At 25.9% G+C, this 18225-nt stretch overlaps 1 protein-coding gene across 3 annotated transcripts in view; it reads right to left on the minus strand.

Annotated features, from left to right (window-relative positions):
* Nucleotides 1-1752: 1752 nt before the first annotated feature.
* LOC136088843 (optineurin-like) overlaps nt 1753-18225 on the minus strand; it is a 44988-nt gene continuing 28515 nt past the window's right edge. For 2 of the 3 annotated variants that reach the window (XM_065813759.1, XM_065813760.1), the window contains exons 5-11: nt 10477-10587; nt 8793-8879; nt 7795-7905; nt 7007-7091; nt 4061-4198; nt 3139-3276; nt 1753-2324 (exon numbers count right to left, since the gene is read on the minus strand). In XM_065813759.1, the coding sequence (XP_065669831.1) occupies nt 1860-2324; nt 3139-3276; nt 4061-4198; nt 7007-7091; nt 7795-7905; nt 8793-8879; nt 10477-10587 (1135 nt within the window). In that variant the 3' untranslated portion in view covers nt 1753-1859. The remainder of the gene's footprint in view (nt 2325-3138; nt 3277-4060; nt 4199-7006; nt 7092-7794; nt 7906-8792; nt 8880-10476; nt 10588-18225) is intronic. The other variant, XM_065813761.1, reaches the window with a different exon arrangement.

An 18225-nucleotide genomic window follows, 5' to 3' on the forward strand; every position in this document is an offset into this window, starting at 1 on the left:
GTAATGGTGCTACGATTCTTACTATAAAAGTTCTTGATCTTGCATAGTAATAGTGTTACTTTTCTTACCGTAGAAGCTTTTAATCTCTAGTCACAAAATGCAGTCATTAGATAACTCTGTATTTGCTCCATTTAAAGTTAATTATAATGATGGAGTGAGGTCTTGGCTTATAAATTGTTCTGGAGTGCCAATTACAATTTACGCATTCGCATCTTGTGTTAATATTGCATATAAAAAAGTTTTACTATCACAAACATTCAAAATGGATTTAAGGATTTTTTTCCTACGACAAAAATGTATCTTCAGAATCAGATATTTTGTGTAGCGTTGTTACGGGTAGAAACGGTCCAAACACATATCAAACAAACACTGGAGAAATTCTGAACGCGAATAGTCTAATACTCTCACGAGAAAAGCCTCAAGAGCTTTTTGTCTGAGAACAAAACAAATCAACGATTCTGAAATTGTAAATTTAGTAAGCTCTTTTTGAAAAAAAAAAGGAACTTCCTAAGACAACTAAATAAAAAATTAAGAGAAAACCTTGTGAAAAAGCTAGTAGAATAAGTGGTACATGCACTAACATAAATATATAGAAGTCTTATTTTTGAAAGCGATTTATTACGTGATGAACATGATTCCAATTTTGGTTACAATAATTTTATGAGCCTTTGAAAAAAATCATTTCTAATAGTAATTTATAATTTTTTATTACCATCTTTCATGGTGCCATAAAGATTGTATCCCATGGGTGGGGTTACCTAGATACAATTTTCAAACTTTACTTAATAAGATTTATAAGTACAACTTCTTATATTTTGTTAATTTAAGAATTTCAATTTTAAAGGTAAAATAATAATAATTTAAAATAATAAATAATTTAATCTACTAATTGCACTAAAAATTCTAGGGCAAGAAAAGTCTTTTTTTGTCAAAAGGAATGACCTTTGTAAACTAAATTGGAAATTCAAAAAAAAAGCTACAAACGTTTAAAAGGGACAGTTCTACCTTACATACTACCTATTTAACTTTGGGTAAAAACAGTGTTAGTGGAATTTAAATTTTTTATTTACAGGCATTCAAAACTTGTGTTACGGAAGGAACGATAGGTTCCTTCGGTGGCCCAAGTTTCTATGCTTATAACAAAAAATTTAATATTCTACACACAATATATTTACCTGAAACTAAATAGATATTTACAGATAGTACGCAAGGTATTATGAGACCCATCTTAACGTTGTTAGTTTTTCTTTAATTTAGTTCTTCAAATTTAGTTTAAAAAATTTATTTTAAAAATTTAGTTTTAAAAATACCTTTTGAAAAAAAAGACCTTCAATCCTGCCCTATAAAAAAAAAACGTGTTTAAAAAAAGTTGCAAAACAAAGCCTCCTCCATATTCATTTTTGCCTAGTTCTGATTAGTCAAATTATGCATTTACACGTAACAAAATACAAAATAATAATATATCAATTTATTTAACATTATGTGGTCATTCTAAGTTGAGTTCTAGCTTCTGTATTACAAAGTCCCTAATGATAAAAAGGTAACAACCTTTTTATCATTGATAAAAAGGTAACAACCTTTTTATCATTAAGGTTCTTTAAATAATCTTTATAAAACAATAAAAGGATTGCTATTAAAAAATATCGATGAACTATCGCAGATTAAATCAGCTACAACATTACAGTTAACACTTTTGAAAAAACCAATACGTCTCGCTTCGTTAATTTATAAGAAACTAATAAACTCAAAGAATTTATGAGAAATATTTCAAATCTTAAAATAAGTAAAAAATAAAAACTTTAAAATTTTATAATTGTACTAAATTAAAAATCTACCATATACATTTAAAAAATAAATTCTCAATTATCTAAACACTCAACAACATGCAGTTGCAGACTATTTAAATCAGGAAAACCTTGCGTACACTTGGGGCATTTTCGTTCTTCTGAATGATAATATGCTCTTTGATTATTACCATTTTCAGGGGGCGTGCTTCTGTTGAAATAGTTTGATTCGTCATTGTAATAACTTTGATTAGTCTCATAGGAATGATTATTAGAGCCACTTCTTGAATTTCCGAACGGAACAGACCTGTCGGAGTTGAGGTGTGGATTAGATTGATTAAATCTACCTGTCGTATAAGGGTTATTATAATGTTGCTGAACATCTGACAATAAGCCGCTTGTGAGATGTTTAATTTCTTCTTTTAATCTTGCATTCTCAAGAATATGTTCATCGAGCAGCTCATTACTCCTGCATAAGTCTTGATGGATTTTCTCTCGCGCAGCCCTTTCAGCTCTAAAATCATTTTCATAGGTGTCCATCTAAACAACAGTGCATTTATAGAAGATATATTTAACTTAAAGCTCAAAAATTGTTGGGTACAAACCTATACTTTCAGATCTCGCTCGTCTCGGAAATCTCGGTCATTTTTCTATATCGGAATACCGAGAAAATAAAGGTCGATATCTTTTTTGAGTGAGCAAGTCCAGGTTTTGCGTTTTTTGTAAAATCAAGACCCGAATTATTTAAATTTATTTAAACCGTTTATACTCATTTTCTTATATTAATTTGCGATAGATAAATAATTTAATAGTTTTAATATATTAAATAATTGTTTTTAATATATTATAGTAAAATTTGCTACAACTTATACACTATTAAAAACGAATTCGATATTCAAGCACTTATTATATTCGGGTCAGGATTTGAAAAAAAACGCGAAAACTGGATTTGCTCACTGGAAAAAAGTTTCAACCGAAAATAAGTGTGAAAATATAAAAACCAAGATTACTGAAAATTATTGAAAACCTTCAAAATTTAAGCTTTCGTTTTTTAATGAGAGAATAAACAAAATGTTTTTGAGTAATCAAGAGAACTCAGCATAAATTGTCTCACGAGGAACTATTTTTTCACGTATTTCTCCGAAGGAAACAGGTGAAAAATAAAAATTTCAGTTTATTTTCATAGTTTTTACATTTTTGAAAAAATCTCGGATTTATCTCGGTTTCGTACGAGATCTTGTCTCAGAAAAATATTGTCTCGTATGGACCGAGAACCGAGATGAAAAAAACCCGAGATTCTGAAAGTATAGTACAAACCTAATGGAAACTTTATAAAAGTATAAGTAAGTCTTACTTGTGCTTGATAAACAGGTATTGAATCGATTTCAGCTCTCATTTTCTGAATTGTGACATTTAAAGCGTCCATTTGTTCTTTAAGAGTGCATATTTCATTATCTTTTTCTCGAAGTTTATTTTCAACTTGTTCTTCTTCCTATAGTAAACGATTTAACGTAAATTAATGAAATTTGATTCAAAATTATTTTAAAATCTTGTTATTTGAGATATAGATTGAATTAACTACATATAATTCTAGAATAATAGACTGAATTATTAGTATATTATTTTTAAAGATGTGCATGATTCAGATTAAGCCAGATACCTGCTCCCATGCACCACACTAAAAATATTGGGTCTGGTTCTGAGTATTCAACTCTTGGTAAATTGAGTAAAGTTTTTGTTCTCATTAATTGTAAAGTTGCTTGCACAGATATAATTAAAATTCTACACATATTTATCTTAACAAAATTATGCTGGAAAAATGACTCAAACTAAAGTTTTTTACAACGACTAACTAAGCTACTGTAAAAATTATAAGTTATTTTTTATGAAAGTTTATCGTGTTTACTATATACATACATATATATATATATATATATATATATATATATATATATATATATATATATATATATATATATATATATATACACAAAACGTTTTTGAGTAATCAAGAGTACTCAGCATAAATTGTCTCACGAGGAACTATTTTTCACGTATTTCTCCGAAGGAAACAGGTGAAAAATAAAATTTTCAGTTTATTTTCATAGTTTTTACATTTTACAAAAAATCTCGGATTTATCTCGGTTTCGTACGAGATCTTGTCTCGGAAAAATATTGTCTTGTATGGACCGAGAACCAGGATGACAAAAACCCGAGATTCTGAAAGTATTGTACAAACCTAATAGAAACTTTATAAAAGTATAAGTAAGTCTTACTTGTGTTTGATAAACAGGTATTGAATCAATTACAGCACTCATTTTCTGAATTGTGACATTTAAAGCGTCCATTTGTTCTTTAAGAGTGCATATTTCATTATCTTTTTCTCGAAGTTTATTTTCAACTTGTTCTTTTTCCTATAGTAAACGATTTAACGTAAATTAATGAAATTTGATTCAAAATTATTTTAAAATCTTGTTATTTGAGATATAGATTGATTAACTACATATAATTCTAAAATACTAGACTGAATTATTAGTATATTATTTTTAAAGATGTGCATGATTCAGATTAAGCCAGGTACCTGCTTCCATGCACCACACTAAAAATATTGGGTCTGGTTCTGAGTATTCAACTCTTGGTAAATTGAGTAAAGTTTTTGTTCTCATTAATTGTAAATTTGCTTGCACAGATATAATTAAAATTCTACACATATTTATCTTAACAAAAATATGCTGGAAAAATGACTCAAACTTAAGTTTTTTACAACGACTAATTAAGCTACTTTAAAAATAATAAGTTATTTTTAAAGAAAGTTTATTGTGTTTACTATATATATATATATAAAAATATATATATATATATATATATGCGGTATATATATATATATATGCAGTATATATATATATATATGCGGTATATATATATATATATATATGTGCGGTATATATATATATATATATATATATATATATATATATGCGGTAGTGGTGTAGTGGTAAAGCGTTCGCTTCATAAGCGAGAGGTTCCAAGTTCGATCCCCACCACGTCCCTGGTAGTACCGTGCTTGTTTCTCCGCGCAGTGGCCTTGTTCGTCAAGGTTCGTGTTTCGGAGTTATAGAGTTGGGAGAGGGTTATAAACCACTATTAAGTAGCCTCCTTATCTGTAGTGGCCTTCTCGGCCTTGAGGAGGTGAATAACAAAAAATATATATATATATTTTTTTTTTATATATAGTTTTTATTTTTAAATCATTTTAAATATATATATATATAGTTTTTATTTTTAAATCATTTCAAAAAAAAACCTTAAACATTTGAGGAAAATTCAATTTAAGCGGTTTAAAAGTTATTGCAGTTTGAAATTTGATAAAAATATTAATTCTGGGTATTTAAGAAATCATAACAACTAATTTTAATAAAGCGCTGTGTTTTTGTGAGTCAGTTCAAAGATATTTTACCTGCAAAAGGGAAAATTAGGTCTTTGACATGACAGCAATATATTTTTTTCTGTAAGCAAAAACTTTAGGAGCTGTGCATTCTGTAACAGAATTCATGCTGAAACAGAATTCAGTTTGATGAAATGATATAGGGTCGTGTCATACCTTTTAAATTGTTAGAACCATACAACTCATGGAAAGTTAGTGTTAAAAATCTTAAAACTACTCCTTAAAAAATATTCCAAATTTTTAAATTATTTGGATTCATTATCCGCATATTTTTCAAGTAGTATTTTTTTTTTTAAAAAGTACTAAATTACCATTAAAATTACTGCTTTTTTCAAATACTTTGCTCACTTTTGATGGTTATCAGACACTTTACAACATTAATGTAAAGTGTTCTTTTAGAAACGATTAGTGAACAGCTTCCTAAGTTTGTTCACTAAATAACCCCAATCCATGTTCAGATTTTTACAGAAACGACCTAAATGTTGAAATATGATGAGTAGCTTCACTATAACTTTTATATAGTAATACTCTACTAAGGTTGCATAATGATTCTTAAATAACCTAATATCTTTTTCAAATGTTGGCCTTAGATTTATACTAAAACAAGAGTAAACAAGGCTATCTAGAGGCCTGAATGCTTTTTCCTCTTGGAATTTAATATTAAAAAGTTTGATATCATTTGCAAAGCAATCATTAAGTTGCTGTTCAATATGTCTGAGCTTTGCTGCTAACCCTGGTTGCACAACTTTTCTGTTTTGTATTTTGAATCATTATTTTTTTGCAAGCTTTAGAACTTTTGTGTTACTCAATTCTAAAGTTGAATGTACGTCAGCCGTACTATTTATCGACAGTTGTAGCTATTTTTAATGATGTTTTTTTAAAGTGTAAAACTAACTACCACCCGTAGCAAATACTACTTTTATAAAATACTAAGCAAATACTAAGATTTTAAAAAATAGTTTTTAAATAAAGCAAATACTAAGTTTTTATTTTGAATTTTTTTTGTTTCAGAACTTTAAACTAAGTGGGAATTCTGCAGTGTAAGCATAAAAAGTGTGACGCACAAATTACTACACTTATAAACATTTAATACAAACTAACAAAAAATTTGATTGTTTGGAAAATATTTAATCATCTACTTTTCAATTCTTATCATTTAAGCAGATCAGTGTTGATCAGCAACTTCTTGATAATAATATCAAGCGCTGCAGATAACTATATACTGCCTCGACAAAAAATCATTACTTTTTAATTGCTTACAACAGGAAGCCAATGTTAAATAACAACTTAACTATATACCTATTTGAAACAAACTTGTTGGACACAAATTTTTGACCAAAAAAAATTTGTGTCCCCCTTGCATGTGCTGCCTTAGAATATGAAGATATGGCAATTTTAAAAGTATAAACTAAACTTTAAAAAAGAAATAAAATATGACATTTTTAAGTGAGACTCAATCAAACAATTTTAAAATGAGTCTTTAAACAAAACTGTTTAACTATGAAACAAGTTTAGTAAAATACTATGAAAATATACTTTTGAATTAGAAACAATGCAGCTAATCTCTGCCATTTAGTGGTAGTGGTCCAATGTTTAAAAATAAATAAATAATCGAATACAAATAAAGAAGATAAAACAATTTATTATTATTAAAAAAGAAAACAATATTGTAGTCATAAACAAAAATGCTCTTAAACATAAACTTAAGTGGAAAAATTTGAGATTTGATAAAAAAAAACTAAATATCAAAAATATAGTATACTTGAAAAAAAAATACCTTAAACTGTTGAGATTTCAAATTTAGATTTTTCCATAATTCTTCTGTTATTTTTTTTAAATTGTCATTTGTAACATTCAGTCGCCTAAAATATAAAAATTATTTAAAACATTGTCAAAGAGTAAAAACTACATTAAAATTATTTAAAACATTGTCACAACATCAACTAACAGCAAAGTCAATTAAAAGCAATACATAGTATATAAATTAAAAGCAATACATAATACATATTTATTTTGTAATTATTTAAATTTTGCAACTAAACTAGTGTGTTTACTTTTTTCAACAAAATAAATTAAAACTGGCAAGCCATTACTTTAAATTAGGTCCCCCTCACTTAACTTTATAACTCTGAAAAATGAATCTTAGTAAGGTTGTTAAACGAAGGATATTATTTTATAGGTGAAGGATATTATTTTTTAGGTGAAGGATATTATTTTTTAGGTGAAGAATAGTATTTTTAAGGTGAAGGATATTATTTTTTAGGTGAAAGATATTATTTCTTAGGTGAAGGATGTTATTTTTTAAATGAAAGATATTATTTTTTAGGTGAAGGATATTATTTTTTGGGTAAAGGATATTATTTAATAAATTATTCTTAGGCTACAAGTTTAGAATTTGACAAAAAACATAACAACTAAACTGCTCTCACATTTTAACTAGATCATATTTAAATGTGATACCTTAAAAGTGATAATAAATCTCTGACATGACTCACAGTTTAGCATGACAATAAAAGTTCAATTAAAAAATAAATTATAATAAACAATAGAACAAAAAAAGGTTACCTTATATGATCCTTTAGTTGAATTGACTCATTAATTATAGTTGCATGTTCTTTTGTTTTGTCTTCAAGGAGATGTTTATACTTTGCACACATCTCATCCAACTCATTAAACCTAAACATTTAAAATGAGTAGATAATAAAATTCGTTCATGTTTATTTTTAAATATTTAAACAGTTAATGCCAATTCTGCAAAATAAATTCAGCTATTTTCCTAATAGGGTATTGATGAATCATGATTATGGACAATGGGCCATGATTACTCCATTTATATCAATAATAAACTTAATAATAAAATTAAAATTAAATTTAAAAATAATATTAAAACATCAAAATAAACACTGTTAAAAACTTTTTTACTTGACTAAACAATAGTGTCCTAAAACTACTTATAGTGATATATTTCTTGCATCGAAGTTGCAACAACAAATTTTGGTTCGCCTTTTAAAAAGAAAAAAAAAAAGATTATTAAAATCTTTTTCAACTTTTTTTGTTTCAGTTTAATGTCTCAAACCTAGGTTTGTTCCAAAAGTGTATAGGACCCAATATCTAACAAACTTTTTCAGTTAAATATAATTAATATACAAAAAACAATACAATGTATGATAGAATGTTTAAATGTTTAAAAATTAATAACAATCAACTATTATTAGCAATTAAATAAAATTAATAGTAATTAAACATTAAAAAATTAACAACAACAAACTAATTATTATTCAAAATAAATAATTTTAATTACTTTTTTAAATCATACAGTCATATTTTCTATTTTTACATTCTATTTGTTTTAAATGGTAAAATAAGTTTGTTACATATTTTATATATGTATAATTGATCATCAATTTATATATAAAAAAAGTAACAAAAATTTCAGGGAAATTTTTAAAATATATTGCATATATTGTTTATAGGTATAGATGGTTGTACTAAAGGTATAGATTGCTAAAATTTAAGTAAATTTATTTGTGTAAGTTTGAGAAAAAAGTAGTTAACAACTTTACCTTTCTAATTCGCTAGTTAACTTTTGATTCAATAGGTTAGTATCATGGAATCTTTCATTGATTTTTTGCATTCGGTCATTAAAATCTCTAAAATAACACTTAATAAAATAACATAGAAAATAAACCAACTTAATAAATAATTAAATAGATAAAAAATGCAAATAATTGTTTAAAAAAAAACAGTAAATATTTTAAAAAAACAATTTTTATACAAAATATTTTGAATGAAATGTATAACTTACTCGCATTTTAAAATGTAACAACTTAAAGATATAAAGAAGTTTGAAAATCAATTAAAATAATGAAAATATTTTTACTAACTAAGCACTAAGGTGCACTATTACAAAAAACACTGGCTACAACCAATCAAGTTCTTTGTTAGCTGTAAGGTGCCATTAATACAACTTCAGAAGGTGCTTATGTCACCACATCAATTCAGGCTACATAAAGCACTGCTTTGTCACTGCTTTTAACATGGAGTCAACACCTTTTAAGTACCTCCAAAACTTTTTTCTAAAACTCACAGACCAATAAAATCATAGTGGGACAAGTTAAATGAGTTCCTGAACAGGACAGTGGAAACCATTTGGTACAGTTTTGTTACAGTTGTTCATGGCTTCCTGGATAGTTGCAAGACTGAAAACTATGCAGAGTTGTTTAGAGTTTCATAAAGAATACACAAAAATGGGATGCAGAATCAAAGCCTATATTCTTGATTAAGAAGAAAATTATTCAAATAAGCTTTCGTTATTCAAAGCACTTTGAATAATGAAAGCTTATTCAAAGTGCTTTCACTGCTGAAATGAAAGCTTATTCAAAGTGCTTTCATCGACATAAACTGGACTTTCAACATCATTATCAATGACAGTATAACAAAAGGTTGATGGAGAAATTTATGAAAGGGATTTGTAGAACACTTGCACATCTAAATTTATCTGCTACATATTATTTTTGATACAGGAATATTATTTATGTGAAGATTTTGTAAACTCCATAATTGCTTAAAGATAAAAATCAGCATGGTCTACTTTTTGTCCATAGTCCCATCCTCAATACTCCTTAATACTCCCATCCTTAATTCTCAATTAACTCAATTACTCCTTAATACTCCCATCCTTAATACTCAATTGTTTGATGTGAGTAGTAATTGTGAATTAAGTAAGACAAAAAATATATATGACATCAACCTTACAAACATTGACCTTCAACTGCTGACTATTTGTTTTTTGAAATTTTCAGCTCTTTGGAAAAGTTGATTTTAAAACAATTTTATTATCTTTTTTAATTAGATTTTGATCAAATTAAAGAATTGTCATAGACTTTAATTGTCATAGACTTCAAAATTGTAACCAACATACTAGAAGCATATATTTTTCTAAATTCTAATCTTGTATTAATATTCGTTTTCAAAATGATTGTACTAATATAACTGAAATTTGTGCAAAGTATAGCTGATCTTTATGAACAAAAATGTTTTGCAATCTTATCTGATTTCATACTATTTAAAAGTAGAATTAAAAGATTCAAAAGTACAGATAGCTAACAATAAGTGAAATTATTTTTCATTCTAAAATTTAAAATTTAGCTTACTCGGAAATACAAAAAAAAAAAATGTTGGTTTTTTGGTAACAATGTATGATAAAATATAACATATATATTTGAATTGTATTTAAAATTTGTTTACAATAATTGATTATGTTTATGCTCTACTTCCTTTTCGGCGACGACACATACTTGAATTTTTTCATCAAGCTGACACTTGAGTTTGTCACACATTTCTTCTAACTCTCTTATCCTAGTTGGAAAAGTTAAAAAAAAAAAATTAAAAAAAAATATATCAATAAATAAAAGATTATCAAAGAAAAAAACAATAAAAAAAAAAAGTTACTTGAGTAAAAGATATCTATATTAAAATGCAAACATTATTAACTTTTTTTATGCATCTTGAATTATGCAAACATAATTTATAATTGTATCAAGTGTAACTGTATGTTTGAGGCATTATGGGATGTTTTAATAGTACAGAAAGGTAAATACAAATATATAACACAAAAATCCTTTTTTTAAGTTTATTTGTGCAAAACATAAAAGTGGAATATCATATTTACATAAAAAAGTAATATTATATTTACATTAACTTTTATTATTTTTTTTTTGTTTTGTTTTTATTTACAAACACAGAAGTTTAATTTACAAATACAAAAACCAAGATTTTTGATGTTTGTAAATTAAACCGAGTTTAATTTACAAATACGAAAGTTATTTAAAATATTGAAACTTGCTGCCCTTGAGTGGCGAACAAATCTCCCTCTGACACACTAAATGCTACTTATTTAAATGTTATGTTTGCCATTGCTGTTACTTATATAAAAATACTTTTAAATTAGCATATTGCAATAAAAACTTTTAACTAACATTCTACTTGATCAAAATTCTATTTAATTAAAAAAATAATTCACTCAAAAGATCTTGATATTCTATTTGATTTACAAAGCAAAAACTCTTCTAACTAACATTCTGTTCAAACCAAATTTTGATCTATTGAATGTTTCGCTTAAAATACCTTAATTTTCTATTTGTTTTGTTTGTTGAAGTCTTAAAAGATTTTGACTTTCTATCAAAAATTTAGATTCAAACCAATGAAATAAAAGCAAAATACCTTCCCATAATGGCAAATATTATCTTAAAAAAATATAACAAAATTAAATTTAAAAATGTTATCTCATTGTTTAAGAAACCCCAAGAAACATAAAGGCGCAAACTGCCATCATCAACCATTTACTTCAGTAGTAAGTGAAACTCCTTATCAGTCTACATTAGTAGTTATCAAAAACAATACATATGGAGTTTCAGGGTAGCCAGACAATTTTTGCTTTCATTTACCCTGACTTTTTCCTAAAAACTTTTAAACAAAAAAATAAAATAAAAAAATTAAGTAAAAAAATAAATTGATATTTAGCCTACAAAAAGCAAAAGAAACTTAATAAATTCCTTGACTTTTCCCTGACTTTTTAACATATTTTAGATTATCCCTTGCTTTTTCAGGTTTTCCAGATTGCTGGTATGTTTCTTTAACTTAAGTTGTTTTTGGAAAAAGAAAAAAAAGGAAATCAAACTTGCACAAACACTGATTAAAAATGCAGACAACCTATGACTCAAAACAGTAGCAAGGTATAAGATGTTATTTCCCGATTTTTATTATCCGTCATCAAAACAAGCTTGATTTTGTAAGGTTTGCATATCGTTTGTTCCAGGGAAAGATGTAATCATGAATTTACATAAACCAACTCTCAGAGCACACTAGTGATCACTTAAATAGGCATAGACACACAATAGCTTTAAAAAAAAAATAACATGTCTAAACAAGACTCAAAAAACTGAAAAACACTGTATGAAAGTTTGCAAAAGAAACATTAAAAATAAATAACTCCCACTTTGTTATTAAAACCTTTTTTTGACTCAAACATTTGAACTTATCGCTGCTTGTGAGTGTAAGGAAGTTAGGACGGATGTTTTGTCTGGCCTAGCAAATGCAACATACATGTCTTAGTACTGTCTCTTATTGCTAACTATATTAACATTATTTTTGATTTTGTCAAAAATCTTTTACTCCAGTCACTAAGAGGTGATGTGAGTTTTTCTTTTTATTCAGATGAAACATCTGATATTTCTTCAATAAAGCAGTTAACTGCTTATATATCCCACTTTTGAACACAAAGGGATTGTAAAAGAACATTTCATAGGAATAATTTCTTTAAGTAAGCTCACTGGTTTTAGTTTATCAGTTCCAAATGTTTTTGACATGATAAAAAATTTTTAGAGCTAATAATGTCTCATTTAAGAATGCTTACTCTATTTGCGTGGACACAACAAATGTCAATTCTGAATAAAAGCTAGCTTAAAAGCCTAACTAAGATACTGTGTTACTATATGTTTAAGTTGGGTGTACAAAGTATAAACTTGAGTTATCTTTTAACGCATTTTATATATATCTTTTTACTAGCCATGCATTTACTACAAGAATGTTCCTAAATCTATGGAGAACTAGAAATTATTATTTCAGTGTGTCCAAGTGTAACTTGTTGGATGCAGGATTGAGCCGGTTTAGCAGTGTTCAAAGGTTATAAACCGATTTTACAAGCTTTGTCAAAACCTAATTTTTAATGCTATACTGAACGAAACAAGCAAAAATACTCATGCTACTTATAGAAGCAAGTTTGCAATCTATCATTGAAACAATATTAATGCCCATAGATGTGTTTGAAGCAATTCATTCCCTTGTGCTAGTACTACAATGTATGCAAATTGGAATCAGTTTTATTGCACATATGTGAATCAAGCTACTCATAGTTATACACACAGCAATAACTTTGCTACTCATAGTTTAAATGATTTAATTTTGGGTAACTGATGAAAGTATTTCACACAAAATAATTTCAATGAAATAAAATAAGCCACAGATAAAATAACTATTTTGTTGCCAACCATGAGCTGGTTGACATAGGTGAGTTTGAGTTAGATATTTTTACATCTTTTGTTAAAAGTTTTAAATGAAAACTAAATAACACTTTAGAGTTTAGAGCAACTCATAACTCTATATGGCAGAGTAAAAAATAACAACGATATTAGATCATTCAAGTTCCAGATAACTCTGAAAGAAAAACAAAAAACAAGTTTGAAAATCATATTATTTATAATATATATCATATTATATATCATATTTTCGTATTATTTATTTCATATATTTCATATTATTTCATATATTTCATATCATTTCATATATTTCATATATTTCATTTATTTCATATCATTTCATATCATTTCATTTCATATATTTTATATCATTTCATATCATTTCATTTCATATATTTCATATAATTTCATATTATTTCATATATTTCATATCATTTCTTATATTTCATATTATTCATATTATTTATAATATATATCATAATATATATCATATTATATATAAATGAGAATGGGAAAATAGTTTGGGTTTATGTTTATAAGTCATTAGCAATTTTTTGTATTAAGTTGCTAAATTTATTGTATTAAGTTGCTTTAAGCCAGAGTAGAATAGAGTTTATAAGAAAATAAGTTACCTCAAAAATAAAAAAAATTAAAGTTACCTAGTAGCTAACTTATTTGAAAAATAAGTTTGAAAAATCAACATAAATAAACACCTTTAAAGACGCCATTTTTTGTAGAATTACAAAGAAACAAACTTAAATAAGTAAACGTAACCAAAACTAAAATTTTCCAGCGATTTATTTATTTCTTCTGCATTGAGTTACAGTTATGAAGCTAAAAAGATATTTATTTTTTTTAACTTAAAAACAGAAATATCTGAAATTTTTTTGTAAACTATCAATCTAAACCCAAATAAGTTGCATTTAAATTTTTAATGTTATTTCTTTTTTGCTTATAAACACTCATTAGATATGCATAATAATATACATAATATATATAAGATTTATTTGCTTCCACTGGCTTTACTTCGCTTCTCAAAATAAATATCATTTAAAAGTGTTGCTAAAAAAAATTTATAAGGTTGCTAAAAACAGGTGCCATAGGCGACCATGAATTTTTTAGCATAAAATAGTTTTCAATATTTATTAAAGAAGAAATTTTTTCTTATCATCTGCTAACTAATTCATTATGTAAAACATAAATCTCTCAATCATAGATTAAAATATATGAAAATAAATAAATAAAAAATTTTCTTCTTTTAAAATAGGTAAAAAACTTTTTATTTAAAAGAATTCTTTTTAAAAATGGCTTTAAAATTGTTTGTTCATTATTACAATTCAATACCGTTTTAAGTGCTTTTGACATTTAACTATGAACATAAATTATGTTTACGAATATATTGGACTTGTGTATTACTTTGAGATGAAAGAAGGAATGCATTTAGAGCTTGATGATCATCTGAGTATCTAAAAATATTAGCATTGATTATGTTCATATATTTGTTTAGTGCTCTAATATAGATGTTTAAAAGTTTGGACCTAGGACTGTAACTTAGAATGCTCCATACTTTACATTTTGGTTTGTGGAATATAAGTTACCAATTCTTTTCAATACTTTTTGGGTATGGTTAACTAAAAATAATTTAAACTGCTTGTGAGCTGAGTCAATTATACCTATTCTCTTTCTATTAGCTTGCTAATGAATACAAAATTTCTTTACTGATGAAAGTAACATAGCACTTATTAGATAATCCATGATGCTTGATTTCTAGTGATAAGTTCATTATCAGGTTCAACATTTTACTCCATAATTATTTTGAAAATTTCTTTATTTTTACATGGTTATTTTATAAATTTCTTCATATGTTGTTGGATCAAAACCTCTAAAACACTGTCCATTATAATCTGATGTTCTTTTCTTTGTTTAGGATATTTAAAGATTAGATCTGAGTTTTCTGGTTTTTTCAGTAAAATAATTATTTAAGTTGTTAGCTAATCAGCTGATGGTGGTACATATTATCAGAGTTTTATCAAGTAGCTTGTTTACCATTCATAACAGATTTTAATTTGAAGTGTTTTTTTCCTGAGGAGTACATATATATTCTTTTTATCACTTTCATTTTTGTTCTCTTAAACAATTTTTCTACTTTTTTTTGTTTTTGCCTTAATTGCTTAGTCTGGACATTCAAAGAAGACTAATTGGACACAGGAACTTTTTCGAGAAAATATATCTTTAATGGTGAGTATTGCTGAAAAATTCGGGTACAAACAGGAACCATTGAAAGTCACTTACTACTACTGGAAAAAGAAATAAATTACTTGCTGATGCCATGAGTTCTTCAAAATACAATTCTTTATAGTCTTCTCTTCTAGGGAGTGTTTAAACCTAAATTAAATACCATTTATAAATAGCTCAATATCAATTCACATATTCCAATATCAATAATCGGCTGTATATTTTATGACTCCAGTGTTTGATTACCCTTCTGTTAAAACGATTTATTACAATAAGGACCATCCATGGAACATTGTTATAAATATTTAAGATGAAGAGTCTATTTATCCAAAAACTTAAGAACAACATATGATATCATATGATCAGCTGTTGCATAGCCTAGGAATGCAGTGTATATATATCAGGCCTTATTAAGAAGCGTTACGCAGCTCGCATTTTTCTTGCGAAAAGGCGATTTGCGTTCAGCAGTTTTGCGCTACGCAAAAACTTATACCTTTTAGAATATTTAAATTATCTTTTGATTGTCGTTAACGTGACGTTTATTCAAAAGAAATAAAGTTGTAATTAAAAGCATTTAACCGCAATTGTAAACTAACAGATTTTTTGTTAAAGAAACAGTATGTTAAATAATTTTTGTTGTTGTTGTTAAAAATTAGTTAAAAAAAATAAAGTGTTTTAAGTTTTATCTTAAGGAATTAAATATATAAATTTCTTTTAAATATAAAATTAATTTTTAGTCATAATAGTTTAAAAAATGCACGATTTATTTTGATGTAAATATTTTATTAATAAGATATTTTGTTTATTGTTAATTCAATAACGTAAAGTTTTAATGACGCTCGTTTAATTTATGAAAATAAATTATGATCACGAATATGTTATCGGTAACTGATAAACAAAAAAAAAACTCTTTCATGTTTAAAAACATTATTAAAATGAGTTCACAAATTAAATAAGAAAAAATTGATCAACAGTTAATAAAATAACCAAAAACCAACTGTAAAATCATAAGAAAATAAACAAACATTATTTTACGTTTCATGAAAAAATATTTTTTTCAAAATAAAATTTAGTTCATATTTGAAAAAAATAATAAAAATGATTTTTTAAATAAGAACTTAGATTTTATTTGTAACTTTTGTTAAGGTGAGAAAAAAAACAAACAGTTTGTATGATTTTTAACGCGTAAATAAAATAACTAGAATTACAATGCGGTACTTGAAAAGACGCGAGTGACGCAATATAACTTCTAACGATGCAAAATATATTTGATGAGTTGAGTTACTTAAAAATGCTTTACGCGTTTTCGCTACGCAGCGAAATCTCGTAACAAGGCCTGATATATATATATATATATATATATATATATATATATATATATATATATATATATATATATATATATATATAGTTCTCTAGTTTGTTGGCTTTAGGAAGAGCGGAAGGAAAAAAGTGATTCTTACGCCAACACATACGTCACTTTTAATTACTTTTGACTTTCGTCCAACATTTCCGTGTTGGACGAAAGTAAAAACCATTAATTTAAATACAAATTAATCGTTTTTTAAAAAAACCACAAAAACGCAAATTTAATTGACCAGAATGTTTTTAAAAACATTCTGAATGTTTTTATAACATTTTGAATGTTTTTAACAATATAAACAATGTTTTTATTTTTATTTTTTTTAATAAAATGTTTTTATTTTTATTTTTTTTAATAAAATGTTTTTATTTTTATTTTTTTTACTGTAAATCATGCGCGGAGTGTTGCTACATCGACTATCTTATAGCCTGACTCGCAAGGGATTGCTGCTACATCGACTGACAAATAGCCTGACTCGCAAGGGAGTGCTGCTACATCGACTGACAAATAGCCTGACTCGCAAGGGAGTGCTGCTACATCGACTGACAAATAGCCTGACCCGCAAGGGAGTGCTGCTACATCGACTGAGGGTTTGGATGGGGCAGGCAGTCTATCATTATTAAAAAAAAAAAATTCCGGTCTTGCATTTTAATTTTTACTTTTTGTCAACAAAATATCGAAAAAACTTTCGGACAACATCTAAGGGTTCTATATATATATGTATATATATGTATATATATATATATATATATATATATACAAATATATATATATATATATATATATATATATATATATATATATGTATATATATATATATATGTATACATATATATAAATATATATATATACATATATATATATATATATATATATATATATATATATATATATATATATATATATTCATATATATATACATATATATATATATATATATATATATATATATATATATATATATATATATATATATATATATATATATATATATATATATATATATATATATATATATATATATGTATATATATATATATATATATATATATAGATATATATATATATGCATATATATATATATATATATATATATATATATATATATATATATATATATATATATATATATATATATATATACACACACATACACAACACGATTCCACTTTTGGGACCAAGAACCAAGTTAATTAGTCCATTTGTTTCTTTACTAGTTGAGTGGTTGTTTCATCAGTATTTATTTCCAGATCTACAGTCATTAAGAAATACAGAGTGTATATAGGGTGCAACACCGCATTAGTAAGAATATCACTTTTGTTGAACCAATTTTCCATTTATCAGCAATGTCAGAATCAGAGA

The sequence above is a fragment of the Hydra vulgaris genome, chromosome 12, assembly GCF_038396675.1.
Source record: "Hydra vulgaris chromosome 12, alternate assembly HydraT2T_AEP".
NCBI lineage: Eukaryota > Metazoa > Cnidaria > Hydrozoa > Anthoathecata > Hydridae > Hydra > Hydra vulgaris.